The 16,989-nt window shown below is 29.7% G+C and overlaps 1 protein-coding gene and 1 non-coding gene across 2 annotated transcripts; both read left to right on the top strand.

Moving 5' to 3' along the window:
* The first annotated feature begins 3,264 nt into the window (after positions 1–3,264).
* On the top strand, positions 3,265–5,520 carry LOC100782967 (rac-like GTP-binding protein RAC2). The gene is made up of 7 exons (XM_003539906.5): positions 3,265–3,832; positions 3,937–4,024; positions 4,216–4,325; positions 4,424–4,487; positions 4,586–4,650; positions 4,750–4,815; positions 5,179–5,520. Exons 1-7 carry the CDS (start codon positions 3,734–3,736, stop codon positions 5,278–5,280), a joined length of 594 nt encoding a protein of 197 aa, XP_003539954.1. The 5' UTR covers positions 3,265–3,733; the 3' UTR covers positions 5,281–5,520.
* A 1,391-nt stretch (positions 5,521–6,911) lies between these two features.
* TRNAR-CCU (transfer RNA arginine (anticodon CCU)) lies at positions 6,912–6,984 on the top strand. The gene has a single exon. It is a non-coding gene; the product is annotated as a tRNA-Arg (tRNA).
* The last annotated feature ends 10,005 nt before the right edge of the window (positions 6,985–16,989 follow it).

The following is a 16,989-nucleotide window of genomic DNA, read 5'->3' as shown; positions in this document are numbered from 1 at the left end:
TATGAAACAATGAGACAATACATAATACGTTAAACTCAATTTTTCATGCCAATGTTATATATATTCACTTCATTTTCTTAACCGAATCTCCTTAGTATGTTGTATGTTGTTGACTGATTAAGCTTTTAGGGGTTGCCCATGCAACTTTTGCGAAGAAAATCTTGAAAATAATCATTTGGCATGTTCTTGACGTGAGGCAATTTGGTAAGTCTAATATTTTTATATATATTATCATAATCTCTTTGAGAAGAGTTGTAAACTATAAATGTCATATGTACAAAATATCTATTTCTCTAGTGTTTGGAAAATAATTTTCAAAATTACGAAAGTAAACCTAAATTATATAATTTTATTAATTATTTTACTTAAATTCTCTCAAAAAATATTATATATATATATATATATATATATATATATATATACACACACACAAAATAATTAAATTAATGTGTAGATCTCCTTTTATTTTTTTATTTAAATTTATTATTTTAAAACTTATGTGTTTGGGACAATGGAAAAAATTAGATTACTTAAATAATTGATTATATTATTTGTATAATCGAATATTTTTACAATCGATTATAATTATAATCAAATTTTGTTTGCTAAAAAGTGGTTTGAAAATAATTATTTTCATTTTGGTGCCACAAAAATGAGCTTTTACATAGTAAAAGAGTATTTAAAAAAATTGAGAAAAACAAGTTATTGGAAAATAATCCTAAGTTACAAATTTTCATATTATAAAAACAAATTATTTCTTAGAAAGAAAAAAAAACTTTATACAAATTTCAACTTATGTCCAAAACAGCTTATCTTATAAACAACTTTTCCCCCATGAAAACAACTAAAATTTGGAATTATAATTTTCAAAATTAGTCTTCATCTTAAATTGTAGCTTACAAGTCACAATGATTATTCTCCTTTTGCATTTTTTTAATTATTTTTAAGCTCTTTAATTATTAAAAATTAAACAAATTAGTTGTTATGTGAGTAAACTCTCAAGTAGGTTGATGGAGAGCTTATTTGGCTTTGCTCCTAGTCGATGCAGTTTATTGTCTGATGCGTGACTTATATAGGTTGTCAAATTGTATTTTATATATATATATATATATATATATATATATATATATATATATATATATATATATATATATATATATATATATATATATAATAATTCTGTTTATATTTTGATTTTTTTTTATAATAGTTCCCTCAAACAAAGAAAACAAGGGAGTCTTCCAAACCAAAGAAAAAAAATATGGTTTTAGAGAAACAACTTTAATTGATTTGATGATTTTATATAATTTTCTACACACATTATAATTTTATATTATAAAACTTTTTATACATTTCTAGGGATGCATTATTTATCCATCGATTCTTATAATCTAATAAAAAATCAAATCTATTTAAATATTCTTATTACTCTATATTTTCTTGGTGGTGGAGGAAGGAATATACGAAAGGTCAGAACATGAAAAGAGAATTCTGATGGTCAACATTATTAAAAAAAATTGACGGAAATATATGATTATTGTGATTCAAACAATTAAGGAACCGATTAAATATTTTAACAATCAAGGAACTTAATTGAACTTTAGATAATAATTAAGAGGGCTAAATATATAATTAAGCTTATAAAAAACATAATTAATATACTAAACGATTAGAAGAGAATCTTATAAAAAAAAATAAACAACAAAACATAATGGAAAAATAGACTTAGGGAGGTAGTATTTTTCTCTCATACCCTGTATTTGCAAGAAAATGAAATCTCTCTCCATTTAACTAGGAATTGCATATTAAAAATAGTCAATTTGGCTCACCATATCATTTACTTAAATAAAATTGATAGAACAAAAAAGAAAAAAAAAACTAAAAAATTACTTCTGCCTACAATTTCTATTTAGATGTAATGTCCATAAATAATAAAACATTATTAACCTTTATGGATTTTTTTGGGTGAATTTTTTAACCTTAATAGATAATATATATATATATATATATATATATATAATTATGTAATATAGAATAACTTAAATATTATATTATTTAAAACTAATATTTAAATTTTATATTAGTATTACATATATTATTTACAAATAATTATTAAAATAAAATTTTATTAATTAAATTAATTTATAACATTTTAAAAAAAAATATCTATATATTATTATCTTTATTATCATTAAAATAACTTTATGTAAATTAAATTAATAATACACCTTATATTTTTTTTATAAATATGTATTTTTATCTGACAAGATAACTAGTTTTAGTTAAAAGTTAAAACTAAAACTTTTGAAATTTTTTACCAAACAACTTTTAGCTTAAAAACATCTTATAAGTTAAAAAATAAAATTGACAAACAAGTTGGCACTTCTTTTTTAAAGCTCTTGTTTTCAACCTTAACTTAAAAGTAAGTTATAAGTTCAAAAAAAGCTTAATTCATTTTATTATATATATATATATATATATATATATATATATATATATATATATATATATATTATTTATTGGTTTTGTTGATGATTAATTTTTGTTGAAAAATCTAACTGGTTTAATTTAACCAATAATCTTGAGTTTGAGTCTAATATACAATTATCTTAAATATTTAGAATGAAAACTTTGTCACCCGTAATAATCATATACAACTTGAGCATGATTGCCTCCTCTGGTAGATGATAGTTTTTTTCCAAAACAGTTTGTGACCCATAATTATTTATTTATTCAGATTATTCTTTCACAACTAAATTAGATTTTTTTTCTTTTAAAAAATTTCTTATCATAATTACAAGTCACAAGTTTTGAAATATGTGTAAAACAATTTTTTTTTATAATAAATGTACAAATGAGTATATTATTTTTGAGCAAGGAATTCTCGTATGCATGATTAACAAAACATACTAGATAATTCCTATTACTGAAACTTACACAGCTCGAGCATGCTTACGCTAAGAAGCAAGGTAAAAGAGAGATAAAATGATAAATATTACAAATGATATAACGAAAAAGTAAATAGAAAAATTAAAAAGATTTGGGTAAAAAAGAAACAAAATGGTAGTGAAATAGAAGAGAAAATGTGTGCATGTTAGTATTTTCTCGTTGAATAAAAGTAGTGGCTTTTCACAAATTTTGCCTCTTAATTTACAAAAAGTCACGATACCACATGTAATTCGGTGTGACCAATAGATCATTTATTCTTCAAATATTGCACATTTGACACCACTAAACTCACAAAGCAATATTTTAACCATCAGCTTTTCTTGTTGGCCTTGCGTAAACTGATCCTCTTGGTCTTGGTTATCATTTATGGCATTAGTTCTTAATTGGGTTGCCAATTTAGCCAAGCAAAGTTCACTAAATACTCATTATTATTCACCCTGATCTCCCTTGTGCAATACTTAAACTACTAGCACGGTTCGAGCACCAAACGCATCATCCTTTGATCAATGATCCTAATGCTTTTTGGCCTTCCCCTTAAAGAAACAGAAAGCCAAATGCAATAATGGTAAAGATAAAAGGGACACACTAAAGTTGGTGCAAAAGGGCTTGCCTTATTAAATGCTCCTCTCTCCCCCTCCATTTCTATTCAAAATTCGAATTGTCCCCACTGATCCTCACTTAGTTACCCTTTAGTTTTGGTTCCAAATTTTCAAGTAAAAAAAATATAGGATAGGAGCTTGCAGTGATGGAAGGAAGAAAGTGGTAGATGCAGCATTAGTGAAAGATGAGCACAACACGGTTTATTAAGTGTGTCACAGTTGGTGATGGGGCTGTGGGAAAGACTTGCATGCTTATCTCTTACACTAGCAACACTTTCCCCACGGTATGACTTGGCATGATCATGATGTTTTAGTGCTTTCAACATGCAAATTTTGTTTGTTTTATCAACAAGAAACTCACTTGTTTTTGTGGGGAAAAAAAAACAAGGATTATGTTCCTACAGTTTTCGACAATTTCAGTGCAAATGTTGTGGTTGATGGCAGCACAGTTAACCTGGGATTGTGGGACACTGCTGGTAAGCATTACATATGATAAAAAAATTGTTGCCTTGTAAGGTACCTTCAAGGCAATTACCAGATGCATATAAGTGAACATTATTATGATTTCTACCACTGCATATTTGTGAACTGTGAAATCATACTTCTTAATTCTTCATGTAGAGTATGTGATACTCTTTACTCTTTCATTTTTGCTTCACGATTTCAGGACAGGAAGATTACAACAGGCTTAGGCCATTGAGTTACAGAGGAGCAGATGTGTTCTTGCTGGCCTTTTCCCTCATCAGCAAAGCCAGCTATGAAAATATATCTAAAAAGGTTCTAATCACCAATCTCTGTCTCTTAAGGCACAAAGAATCTGTTGTTTAGTACAAATATCAGGCCACAGAATCTGACATTAGGCCAATTTTATACAGTGGATTCCTGAATTGAGACATTATGCCCCAACTGTGCCTATTGTACTGGTTGGAACTAAACTTGGTATCATCTAAAACTACATAATTACTGAATGATTTGGCATCACTTGCTTAAGCTAGTAGTTTACCATGTAATTGTCATTTCATTTTGGTTGATTACAGATTTGAGGGAAGACAGGCAATATTTGATTGATCATCCTGGAACCACAGCTATAGCTACTGCCCAGGCAAGTCATTTCTAATTGACACATTTTCTTGTTGGAGTCATGGAAGAATAGGGTATATATTTTTGGTTCCAAACCTAAATCCCACAAAATGTTGGGCAGGGAGAAGAACTGAAGAAGGCAATTGGTGCTGCTGTGTACATAGAGTGCAGCTCAAAGACTCAGCAGGTTCTGATTTCTTTGTTAAGATGCATGTAGCCAAACTAGCTAGTTTTTAACGTGTTAGGCCACTAAAGAAATCATTATAGAAGAATATGTCAAATTACCTGTCAAAGGCTCAAAGCCAGGACCTGAAGATTATGCTTTAGTTACATATAATTATCAGTTTGAAGATTATAATCATAATCATAATTATATATTTAAAATTAGAAGCATATATATATAAAATAAGACAGTGGAGTATGAATCTTTCAACAGAAGTTTTGCAACTGTTTGAAAATCAACACTATAGAAAAGCTCCCCAAAGTACAAACTTGGCACTTGGCAGTAAGGATCTTGGACTAATTTTATGTCTTTGATGAAATGTTTCAGAATGTGAAGGCCGTGTTTGATGCTGCAATCAAGGTTGTTTTGCAACCACCTAAGTCCAAGAAAAAAGGAAAGAAGAAGAACACGCCTTGTGTTTTCCTCTGATTCAAGTTGTTGAATTGCAATTGCAGTTGCAGTGGTATTGTTCAAGTTAAATTCCCATCCTGTAACATTCAGATCCTTCTTCCCGGGATTCTCTTTTTCTTTTCATTTTGATTCATGAATCCATTAGAACATATAAGTACTGTAAACTATACTATATTGTTCTCTAATATGTCTATTTGATGAAAGTAGACTCAACTCAAGATTATATGATATACATCACATAACATGCTTCAAATCTGAGTTCTTGTGTTTTCAATGAACCTACCTAAATTGAAATGATAAGTTCTTAATGTCATAAATGCCAACCTAATCTAGTAGCCTATTATTGGTACTTATGAGTGATTAGATACAGCTGCAAATTAAACAAGCCATTCTGGAATTTGAATTCGGATTTAATAATGCCCGTAGAATTGTTGTCTCATTATTGTTTTGATTTACTTTATGAGATGAAAAGGTGAATATAAAATAACCGTGTGATGCAAGGATTTGTGCAATTATTTAATATAAAATGATGATGGGTTGGTTAATCATAGTTTGAGCATCGTAAGTTTAGTTCACATAACTTGAATAAAAGAAGGTATGCTCTTGGAGAACCGCAACTAAAATACTAAGCATGTGTCTGGGGCGTATGTAAGATTCATCTACAATAAAATTAATTTAGGATATAATTGATTTTTTAAAACATGATTTATGTTTTGATATTTTTTATTTTAAAAGTAAGTTAGTATTAAAACATAATATAAAATATTTTATTTAATATAAAATTTACCTAAAATTATTATTTTACTCAATTTATTCTGAACTAAAAATTAATTCCTCAAAGTATAAGTAAACCTAAAACATTTATATATACCGATACGATAATGATTAATCTATTTGATAAAATAAATTTATATTCCACAAAAACATGAATTCGATTTCTACTATCGATGTGGAGATATCATTGGTGACTAATCTATAAATACTTTTATAAGTACTTATTAAATGTTGAGATATATTTTTATCCTCATGAATCTTTGGAACTCAAGTAACTCACCTAAACTTTTTTATGTTGAAAAAAACATATTTATATTTATTTAAAATCAATGCTAACTTATTTCAAAGTAATTGTAGTTTCAAAAAATTCATTGTGAATATAAATCTAAATGTATATACAATATAATAACCATAATGTATTGAAGAAAAAAAATACAATAATCACCAAATGTGTGAATTAATTGATAGGTAGTTATTTTATCTTAGAGATGTTAAATTTGAATCTTGTTTAGACAACTTTATTAAATACTTAAAAGGAATATAACTTTGTCCCTCATAATAATTATATGGGATTGAAATAAGATTGCATCCTACAATGAATAATATATCTGGTTTAAAAGAAAAAAAAAAAAATATATATATATATATATATATGTGTGTGTGTGTACACACGGTACAGTAACCATTTTTAGGGTAGAATGATGGTACAGTCGTAGGTTCGACTCTACCTGGCGCGCTTCGAGTTTTTTAGGCATTCTCCTTTTATCAAAGCTTAGGCTTACCAGCCAATGGTAGCAGCAGAGACCATGGATTTCGACTGAACATGACAAACTTAATATGCTATATAATAAACCTGTGAAAACGCTATTAAAACAGCGCTTGTAGCTCAGTGGATAGAGCGTCTGTTTCCTAAGCAGAAGGTCGTAGGTTCGACCCCTACCTGGCGCGATGTTTTGATAGTTAATATGTTTTGATTTGTTAGTTAAAAGGGAGGATTGAAGAGTTATCCTTCATTTGATAAGACTAAAAGAATAGATAAAAAAATATTACCTATAAAAATAGGTGAGAAATGTTTGATTCAAGAAAAATATAAAAAAATGATAATTTTGAATAATGAGATAATTAATGAATTTGATTACCATGTCTTTTGGATGAGCAATTTAAAGATTTCTAGAAAATTTAATTTTAATGAAATTCAAATTTTTATTTTTAAATATTTATTTAAAAATTAAAATTTTAATATTGAATGAAAATAAACATGAGTCATTTTTTAAATAGTTAAATATTTAAAATAAATTTAATGTTATAAAATATATAATAATAAATTTTTTAAATGTTTAATAATTAAATCATCAAAATAATTTTAAAGCTAAATAATTTTGAATCTTATACAATATTTTTGTAGTAACACAAAAAAACTTGGATTAAACAATACTACAAAATTAAAAGATGAATGATATGTAATTCTTTATTCTTGTTTAAAAAATTAATTACCTAATCTTGCAATAATTTTAAAAAATATATTAAAATTAAATAATTATGTAATTTAAAGACAATTATCTCGTACAAAATTCAAATGATATTAATTTCATTGTTCGTACGGGAAGAAAATTCAAATTATTAATAACACATCAAATTGTTAATAACGCACCAACGCATAAACACGAATCAACAGAAGCATTACAAGATCCTAATTAATCAAGTTCCAAACAAAGATCTTAAACAAGAATTACAAGGTCCAAATTTAAAAAAAAAAAAAAACAATGTTCTTCATTCCATAATCTTCATTCATCATCAAGTGTAAAAGGTCGAGGAACCTGAATAATTAACATCCAATGCTGCCATTTAGGGGAGAAGAAACAAGATAATATAAGTCACAAGAGGAAAGAAAAATAACTATAGTGAAAATATGAGCTCAACTAGGCATAAAAAAGACACAAATTTATAATTTGAAAATTGAAAATCATAAATGAACATTTTTCCCCTAATGCAAAAGTAACAAAAATCATAAAAAAGACACAAAATCATAAATGAACATTTTTCCCCTAATGCAAAAGTAACAAAAATGTTGCTTCAGCATTTAAGGAGTCAAAACTACATTTGAGAACAAACTTAATTTTGCCTGAAACTGTGCCAAACAGGATTCCACCGTGTTTGAGGTTTCTTTTCATACACAAGCAAGGTTTAGGGTGGTTTCTACATGAAACCAAACATGCTTTTAATCATTTGGAGATATTTGCATGGGGAAGGGAGAGAAGACATTAGAGATACATATGCATACAAATATGTGAAAGAGAGTAGGGTCAGAACTCAGAAGTCACAACTCTGTGAGGTTCTTTTCTTTTTTTAAGTTAAATTTAATAGTAGTTCTCATTATCATAAACTACAAGTAGCATGTCAAGGAAGACTTGACTGGGAAGAGTAGCTATTGACAGGCATAGCAGGAGACCAAAACCTAGAGTTGATGTAAGATGTGTGTGATTAGAATAAGTCTTCCCCTCGACCTTCCAAAAAGAAAAAGTGTACTACACTATTACATCTAGCCAGACTTTCTTTTTTTACTTCCAGAATATACATTAATACAACCACCATTGCCACTTCCGCATCATTAAAAAAAATCCATCAATTTCTCATATATTATTCATCAGGTTTCACCATTTTCCATTCAATACTTTCTAGGCCTACAAAATGATCCCCATCTGGACAATTTAATTTTCTTGAGGAAACAAATAACTAGTTTACATATGCTTATTTGATATCTACAATACCAATCCATTGACACTGCCCAAAAATTCATGAAAGATGAAGGTTATAAGCTTGGTGAGTTGAAATGCCATCAAAAGGCATGCATGAAAACTGAATCATAGATAACGACCATTCAAATTTGACCAAAGAGGAGAAACACCATGAACAATTATTTCAGGAGGGAAGGAAATCAACCTAAAGAGTATCCTGTAAACACTAAATACTTGGCACTCATGGTCTCCTTAACAGTAATAAATTACCAACTTCCCCAAATAAGTCCACTCACTTGAAGCCATTTACCCATATGCCTCTATCCACTGATACAGAAAGAGCACCTTCTAGTTTGAGGCAAGAAAACAAAGAGGATGGAAAAAAAATAAGCACAAGAAAAAGAATGGCATTGCTGAGATATAAATTAGATGATGAATCCACACTCTAGCTTCTCATGAATGGCAACAAGAGTTAGGATTAACTTAATAAAAACAGGAAGGATTGGAGAATAGGATGACTAACGTATCAGATATTACCTGGTAAGGTTTAGCAAGTATTAGAAGGTGTTAACATTTTCTAATCTTTTCCTGCACTTGAAAATAATAATCAACTATGCACAGGCATTGAGCACATGGGGGGGGGGGGGGAATACTCCTATATGTTACTCCAGTTTGGAGAATTAGCAGAGATATAATGAATGTTTGGATTGAAGTTGGGAGAGTTAAAAAGTATTTTTACTCTTAAAACAACAAACCTTTTCTTCTTAATAATGGTCTTAATCCTAAAAAAAATTAATATTATTGAAACTTGCAGTTTTATATTGGAATTTGTAGAAGTACTTTCATAATTTTAAATCAAACAAAGGCATAGTCTGTCTAGGAGCCATTGACTCTGGCTGTGAATTTCTTAAAACTGAATAAAAAGACAGTATTCTTTTCATTCCGTTGGGTTTATTTTTCTATTTTAGTTACCTTCTTGGGTTCTTAACAGTGGTCTGATTAGTCAGATACCCCTGGTCATTAGCTTGGAGTTTCTTAAAAAAGTGCACACCAACACAGGGATACATACCATTTTCAAATCAGGTGCCTTAAACTCATGAATGAGTTCACAAAAGGGTCAATGATCTTCTAAGGTTTGAACTCTGGACACATACTTGCTAAAAAATATATATGTACACAACAAAGGTATAACATTTTCAAAATCATGTGCCTTAAGAAGAGGGTAAACTTGTTCATACTTGCTTCAAGGAGGTGTTGTTAACTACCCAACCAGCCACTACTCTGATCAGTGACCAAGTTTTACCAAGTGGGCGACTCCTAATGAATTGAAGGCATGACATGGAAAGCCTTGGTTCACAAAAGGTTGCAGTAGAACCTAGTCACCATGCACTCATGAAGTTACTCAAAAGAGTAAGTGTGCTTGTTATAAATTGCAACCTAATCACTTGTAACTCTCCAAGGTCCACTATCTAGTGCTCTATCTTTGTGTATATTCCCTGTGGTCCCCTTTTACTCTCCAAGTTTTCTATACCTCTCTTTCACTTCGCCATTGTCATTTGGCAAGTTTGCATGTTGCAAACGTTTCACAAGGAGAAACTCAATTTTAAGGACCAAAACGTCAAAGATTGGATTGAGCTCAATTAATTTATGTTGACTTGGAACAATTCAGTTGGACTACAACAATTTCAAAAAATTAAAAGGACTAAATGCTTAGTAAAAACATAAACTAAAAGGAGATCCAAAACCAAAAAATGGAAAGCAAAGTTGGACAAATTTTAAAGGAAGCAATAGGACATGTCTGCAATCCATTGTAGCAACAAGGTCTGTTCTGCCCATAACGCAAATAATTATAATGATGGGCAGCATAAAGTGGAAGTTGCAATCATGAAATCGTTGTTTAGATAAGAAGAGATGCTTCATAAAACAAACAGATCTAGAGTTGGTGGCAGTGGTTTGTGCTTCATAAAACATACAGTTCAAGAAATTCAAATAGATTTGTTTCTCTATTTCTCTTTGACGCATATTCACAAACATATGGTGCTCACAATCTATCTCAACTCCAAATCCATTCAATTCACACCCACCAACATATCAAAATCACGGAAACAAAATAAATAAAATAGAAAACGAAACATAAATCAAAAAAATCAAGCAACCCTTATAACTACAAAAATGGAATCAAAATCAAACAAACATAAACTTGAAAAAAGAAAAAAAAACAGAGATGAGTGAGGGAGAGGGGAACTTACCAGTGAGAAGAAGAAAAGCCACGGAGAGGGAGTGGTAGCTCGTGACGCTGCTGAAAGGGAAAGAGAGAGAGAACTTGTGATGGTGTGCTGAGAGGGAGAGAGAGCTCGTGGTGTGCATGTGATGAGAGAGAGAGCGCTCGTGGTGTGCTGAGAGAGGGTTATGAGGAATTTTAATTTCTTTGCTTTTTAATGAGAATTTCAAATTCTCTCAAATTAGTATATTAAAATACTTTGTAAAAATGACAACATTTTAATTACTTTTAAAATACCCTATCCAAACATATTAGATTATTGAAAGGCAATTTAATATCTCTGTTGAAATACTTTACCTAGTTAAATTTCCCCATCCAACCACAGGGTTAGTGAATTTTCATGGAATGATACAAATTAAGCCAAAACAAGAGACACACGGGCTGGTACCAAGTAATTATATAGGTAGAGTCTTTACACATTTCTTTGTCATTTCTTAGTACTTTTGTATCAAAATAGATTCTAGTGGACCTATCATAAATACCAAATAGACTCAGTTTGTTTGGTCTCTCTTATTTCCACGCCTTTCCTTTTTGTTATCTTTTCGCCACCAAGTACAACGTTAGTGTGAGGTCCACGAAAACTAAAAGGCTAATGAGTCTCATTCTCTTACAAATATTTTGTTTATTATAATCAATTTTCTTTTCTTTTTTTTGTAGTTGATTTGTAAGCTTGGGTTTGATCCAAAGTGGAATAGTTATACTATGTTATGTGTGACCTCTATATCCTACTTAATTACGGTGAATGAAGATTTGGTGGGTCTGATCATTTTCGGAAGGGGATTGCATTAAGGTGATCTCGTATCTCTTTACTTGTTCATAATTTCTACAGAATAACTCTCTTCATTGATAAGAAAGCTAAGAGTATGGGAGATAGCAGTGTGTAAAAACTAGTTTGATAAAAAAATTGAATTGAATTGATTTTGAATTATTTTAATCAGTTCGGTTTTATATCCAAATAGATAAATTAATTTAAAAACTGGTTCAAAATCGAACTGATTTTAAAAAACTGATTTTGAACTGAATTAGTTTTTAACTGGTTATAAGAGTCGAATAAGTTTTGAACTGATTTTCGAAGTATTTTTTTTTAAGTAAATAATTTAAATGAAAATCAGTTCAGTTAACCAAACTTGTTTTGAAGAAACAATTCGATTAATCAAATTGGTTTTATAAAATAGTACACTTAGTTCAGGAAAAAAACTAATTCGATTTAAGTTCATTTATAATCCGATTCAATCCAAACCGATTTTTTTCACACCCCTAATGAGAGATATGTTTGGTGTAAGAATTTGTAGAGGTGCTCCTTGTGTCTCATCTTTTTTATGGAAGACGTCTGGCCAAGCGGTAAATTTGCACAAATCAAATGTTACTTTTAGTGGTAATGTGAAATCACAAGGACGTTATTGTTGGACTGGGAGAGGGAAAGTGCGGGTGATGGCAAGTATCTTGGTATGCATGGCTTATTGGGTAGAAACAAAAAAGCCACATTTAATTTTGGGGATATTCTTCTTGCACCGTTAAAAGTTTTTTTACACCTAGTATAATAGTGAAATTTCAAAAGCACCCTTAAGTTAAAAATCAAATACACCTAACCCTTCCACACACCATTCATGGGACACAAGTCCTCCTTTGCTTTCCTGCTACGTCGCGACACAACTCTTCCTTTCCTTCCTTGCTGCGTTGCGAGCATGTCCCCTCCCCTCCATTGAGTTTCACCATTCATCTCACCTCCCCGCCATGAGTATTTGTTTGTGTTTTTTTTAATTGTTTGACTGCGTAAAACCCATACAGATCCATATGGGACATGTGAAATGGAATCCGCATGAGAATACAGATTAGCGTATGGATCATACGAATTAACAATCCGTATGGATCATATGATTTGTCAATCCGTATGATCCATACGGATTACAATTATGTATAATTTATACCGATTGTCAATCCGTATGGATTATACGAATTCTCAATCCGTGTTTTTGTTAGTTTTATATATTTTTTATTTAATAAATAATTCATTTAATAATTTTGTTTATTTAAAAAATATTGTATAAATTTTGTTGTTTTTTAATTTATTAAAAACTATTTTAATACTTTAATATATTTTAAATAGTTATTTATAAAATAGTTAAATAACAAAAATTTCCAATTTTTATAATGTATATTTTTTAAAATTTATTTAAACAAAAATAGGTAATATTGTATAATAAAAATGTTTCTTATTAATATATTTATATAAATATTATTACATTAATATTATTAAATATCTATATAAATAGTGATTTGAAGTATAATAAATATATAAACCAATTTCTTCATTCATTTATAAATATATAAAAGTATTAAAATAGTCATCTATTAATGATTAAAAATAAAATTATACTTTGATTTTGATCATATATTTTATTTTGCACAAAATAGTGATTTGAAATATAAAATTTTAAAAATGAATTTGTACATTGATTTATCAAATAATTAAATACTTATTTATGAATTTTTAAATAGTAATTTATAAAATACTAAAAATAAATTTGTAGTTTTATTTTGATGATATATTTTAGTTTGCTAGATTAATCATTTAAGGTTAATTTAAATGTTTTTATTATATTTTTTAAAATATACTATATTTAATAATACAATAGGATTTTAGAAGATTTATTAGTAAATTTGTTAGTTAGTTTTTGAGTAATAGAATGAAAAAAAATTGTTATGAAATATGAAACTCGAATGTTATTTGAACGATGACATTAATTGATATTAATGTGAAAATTTGTAGATTATGGTTAGAACCAGAAGTCCTTCCTAATCCATAAAATATATCAACCATAAATCATAAACCGTGAAACATATCAACCCTAAAACCTAATTCATAAACCCTAAAATAAGTCAATCCTAAATCCTAAACCTCGTAAATCACAAACCCCTTAAACCCTAAACCCTAAACCTTGTAAACCATAAACCCCATAAATAATTCTTCCTTTTATGTTTGGTAAACCTGCCTTTTTTCTAATCTAAATATTTCAACAACTCATGAATACATAACAAAAATAATTATATGAACGTCCATTCAAAGACATGTTAATTGCTGCATTACATGCATTATTCATGTTGTCACAACTATGTAAGTTACAAACATTGTCCAAACAATAACAAAAGGTTCAATCTTATCTTAAATCAACATATTATGTGGTCAACCTCATGAAATTGGTATACTGGTGCATTCTACTAATATAAGGAGTAGGTCACTGTTTTTCTTGATAATGACAATGTGTTGACCATAACAAAGTTGTTCACAGCAAGGGAACCATCTCTTAAAAATACATGTTATATAGACAAATACACATTCAAACATTCATAACACATGCTATAATAAAAAATTAACAAACAGGATGGTCATTGTTATACCTTAACAAAACGATTGGCATACACATGACCAATACATATAATGTGATGTACATAACTATCTCTCGGTGGTTGATTTCTAAGAGGAAAAAATGTCATGCTTTGTTGGAGAGAAAGAGAAGCAAGGATGACGTTATACCTTGATGCAATCACATAACCTATATCAGTTATATTCATCTTCTTATTCATGGTAACTTGCACGTAACAATTTTAATTAGGATTATTTACAAAAAAATTTATCCATGAATACATAACAAAAAAACTAATATACAATAGATAATCCATCAACAAGTAGAGACCGCTTTAACTCCTCATATTTGTCTATGTCACCAAGCAAATGTATATACTCATCAAACCATTATGCAAGTTCTTTCAGCAAATGGTTACGAACCAAAGACCATGAATCTTCACCCATACCTAATAAGCCAGCAATTGCACGATATCCAAAATTACCATCAACTTAGACATCGACAATGTTTTCAATGAAATCATGAATGCATGAATGAAATTGATCCAACATTGGCATATTCCTCTTTGGTTTTGGTTGTTCAGATGATGATGCACAACATTTCATTAAAGAATTGTTATTTTGCACATAATGTAATGCATCCACATAATCCCAGTAAGATGAATCAGGCTTCATTGATCTTTGTTGTTTGATCATCTGTTTCTTTTGAGCACCTTTTGTTTTGACCTTTTCAGGAAGAGCACACATAGAATTTTGATCATGGTAGACAATTTTCTGAAGTTTACTCTTTAGAGTCACTTTTCCACATACATCAAGCTCTTCAAACTGTTTGGATATGGCATCCATCTCTTCGGTTATGCTGACTTCGGGCTTAGATAAACCTTAGTCTGAAAAACATAGCCTCTGCCAAAACATATGGATTGTGTCAACTGATATGCTACCAAGAAAATATCTAACTAGCTCACATGTACATGGAAGATCATGAGTAGTTCTCATTATACATCCACAATGATAACTATCAATGCCAACATAATTTACACACTCAAACTCAACAATAATCTAGTTTAACGCATACCTTGATACCATGCTAATTAGTCTCTTGTATAAGGTAACTTTAAAAACATATTTGACCATATGTGTGCTTGTCTCAAAAGATGCCTTAATTTTAGTGTGTTGTAGAGTGATCATGTTGTTCATGACCTCCTAAACACTACATAGGTCTCCAAGACTATTTTACAGTAGTTTTTTTAAGGCCCAATGTGCAGACTCAATTCTACATTTGAAAAACAAAAACAAGTAAACACAAACAATTATTTTTATCCATTGATGTGTTGTTATTAAAACCAATATACATTTACAATGTTCTGTTTTCTAGATGCATCACCTTATTCTTCCAGGCTTTAACAAATCTTTGCTTGTGGGGAATCAACCATGTTTGTTTGACATAGTCAACAAACATTGACCATGGTGAGCAAGCAATTTCAAACTTCATAAGGCAGTCATCGAACTCTTGCTCAGAAGGACTATCCACCAAACTCTCATATGCTTCCATGACATAATTTTATGCATTTTTTTTTATCTACAATGGTTTTACATTTCGCCTTCACATTCTTATCAATTTGAAACCGACACAACAAGTTAGTTGTCTCAGGGAAAAAAAATTTCACTGCATTCATCAATGTTGAATCTCTACCAGTAACAATAACTCGAGGCATTGTATCACGTCTCAAAAAATATACCTCGAAACTGTTCTATAGCCCAAACAACATTGTTTATACGTTCTCCCTCTAAATAGGCAAATGTAGTTGAAAATGTCATTCCAGTAGGTGTCACACCACCAATGTCAAGTAAAGGCAGCTTGCATCTGTTTGTTTTGTAGGTATTATCTATGAGAAATATCAAATTACAGACATTGGTTAATTTCACTGCATTTGGATAACTCTCAAATACATCATGTACAACATCTTCATCTTTTAGTCTATGCCAATGATATACTGATCGCGTTCAAGAAGCTTCATTAGTTGTTGCATTTCACTATTACTGCCTCTTATAGAATAACAGTGTACATATCTTGCATTGCATTCTTGCTTCATTGTTAAACAACTATCGACATTGTGCTCCTTCAAAGTGAGAAGAATATTCCTTGGTTTGACCATTGACTTTGTCATATCATCAATAATAATCTTCTCATCCTCAGTCAATCGATCAACATATGAATATCCAACAAATGACTTAGCCAATGCATGATTATGACTCCCACATATTGACTTCACCATCCACCCTCACCTCCCAACACTGGTTTTGCTTGTAACTTAAAAAGACACCCACATTTTCTATTATCAGTCACTATTCGTACTAAATCTTTCTTGTATGTCCTATATTTTTCACTCTTCTCACAACCAATTAAAACATATGAGGTCCTTTCTCTCTTTCCAGTATATGTGTCTGACCTCATTATCATCGCTACAAAACTGATATCATACGCAACAGAGCAAGCCTAATGCAAAACGTCATCACGGGTAGCAAACACCTACAAAAAGGATAATACATATTTAGTCTTCAAGGGACATTCA

Source organism: Glycine max, chromosome 12 (assembly GCF_000004515.6).
Source record: "Glycine max cultivar Williams 82 chromosome 12, Glycine_max_v4.0, whole genome shotgun sequence".
Classification (NCBI taxonomy): Eukaryota; Viridiplantae; Streptophyta; class Magnoliopsida; order Fabales; family Fabaceae; genus Glycine; species Glycine max.
This window is presented reverse-complemented; position numbering and strand designations above follow the sequence as displayed.

Bases quoted from the DNA above. Each gene is read 5' to 3' on its own strand.
- LOC100782967 (XM_003539906.5), top strand. From the start codon at position 3,734: ATGAGCACAACACGGTTTATTAAGTGTGTCACAGTTGGTGATGGGGCT. The intron at 3,833-3,936 runs GTATGACTTGGC...AAAAAAAACAAG, and splicing joins CTAGCAACACTTTCCCCACG to GATTATGTTCCTACAGTTTT. The intron at 4,326-4,423 runs GTTCTAATCACC...AATTTTATACAG, and splicing joins ATGAAAATATATCTAAAAAG to TGGATTCCTGAATTGAGACA.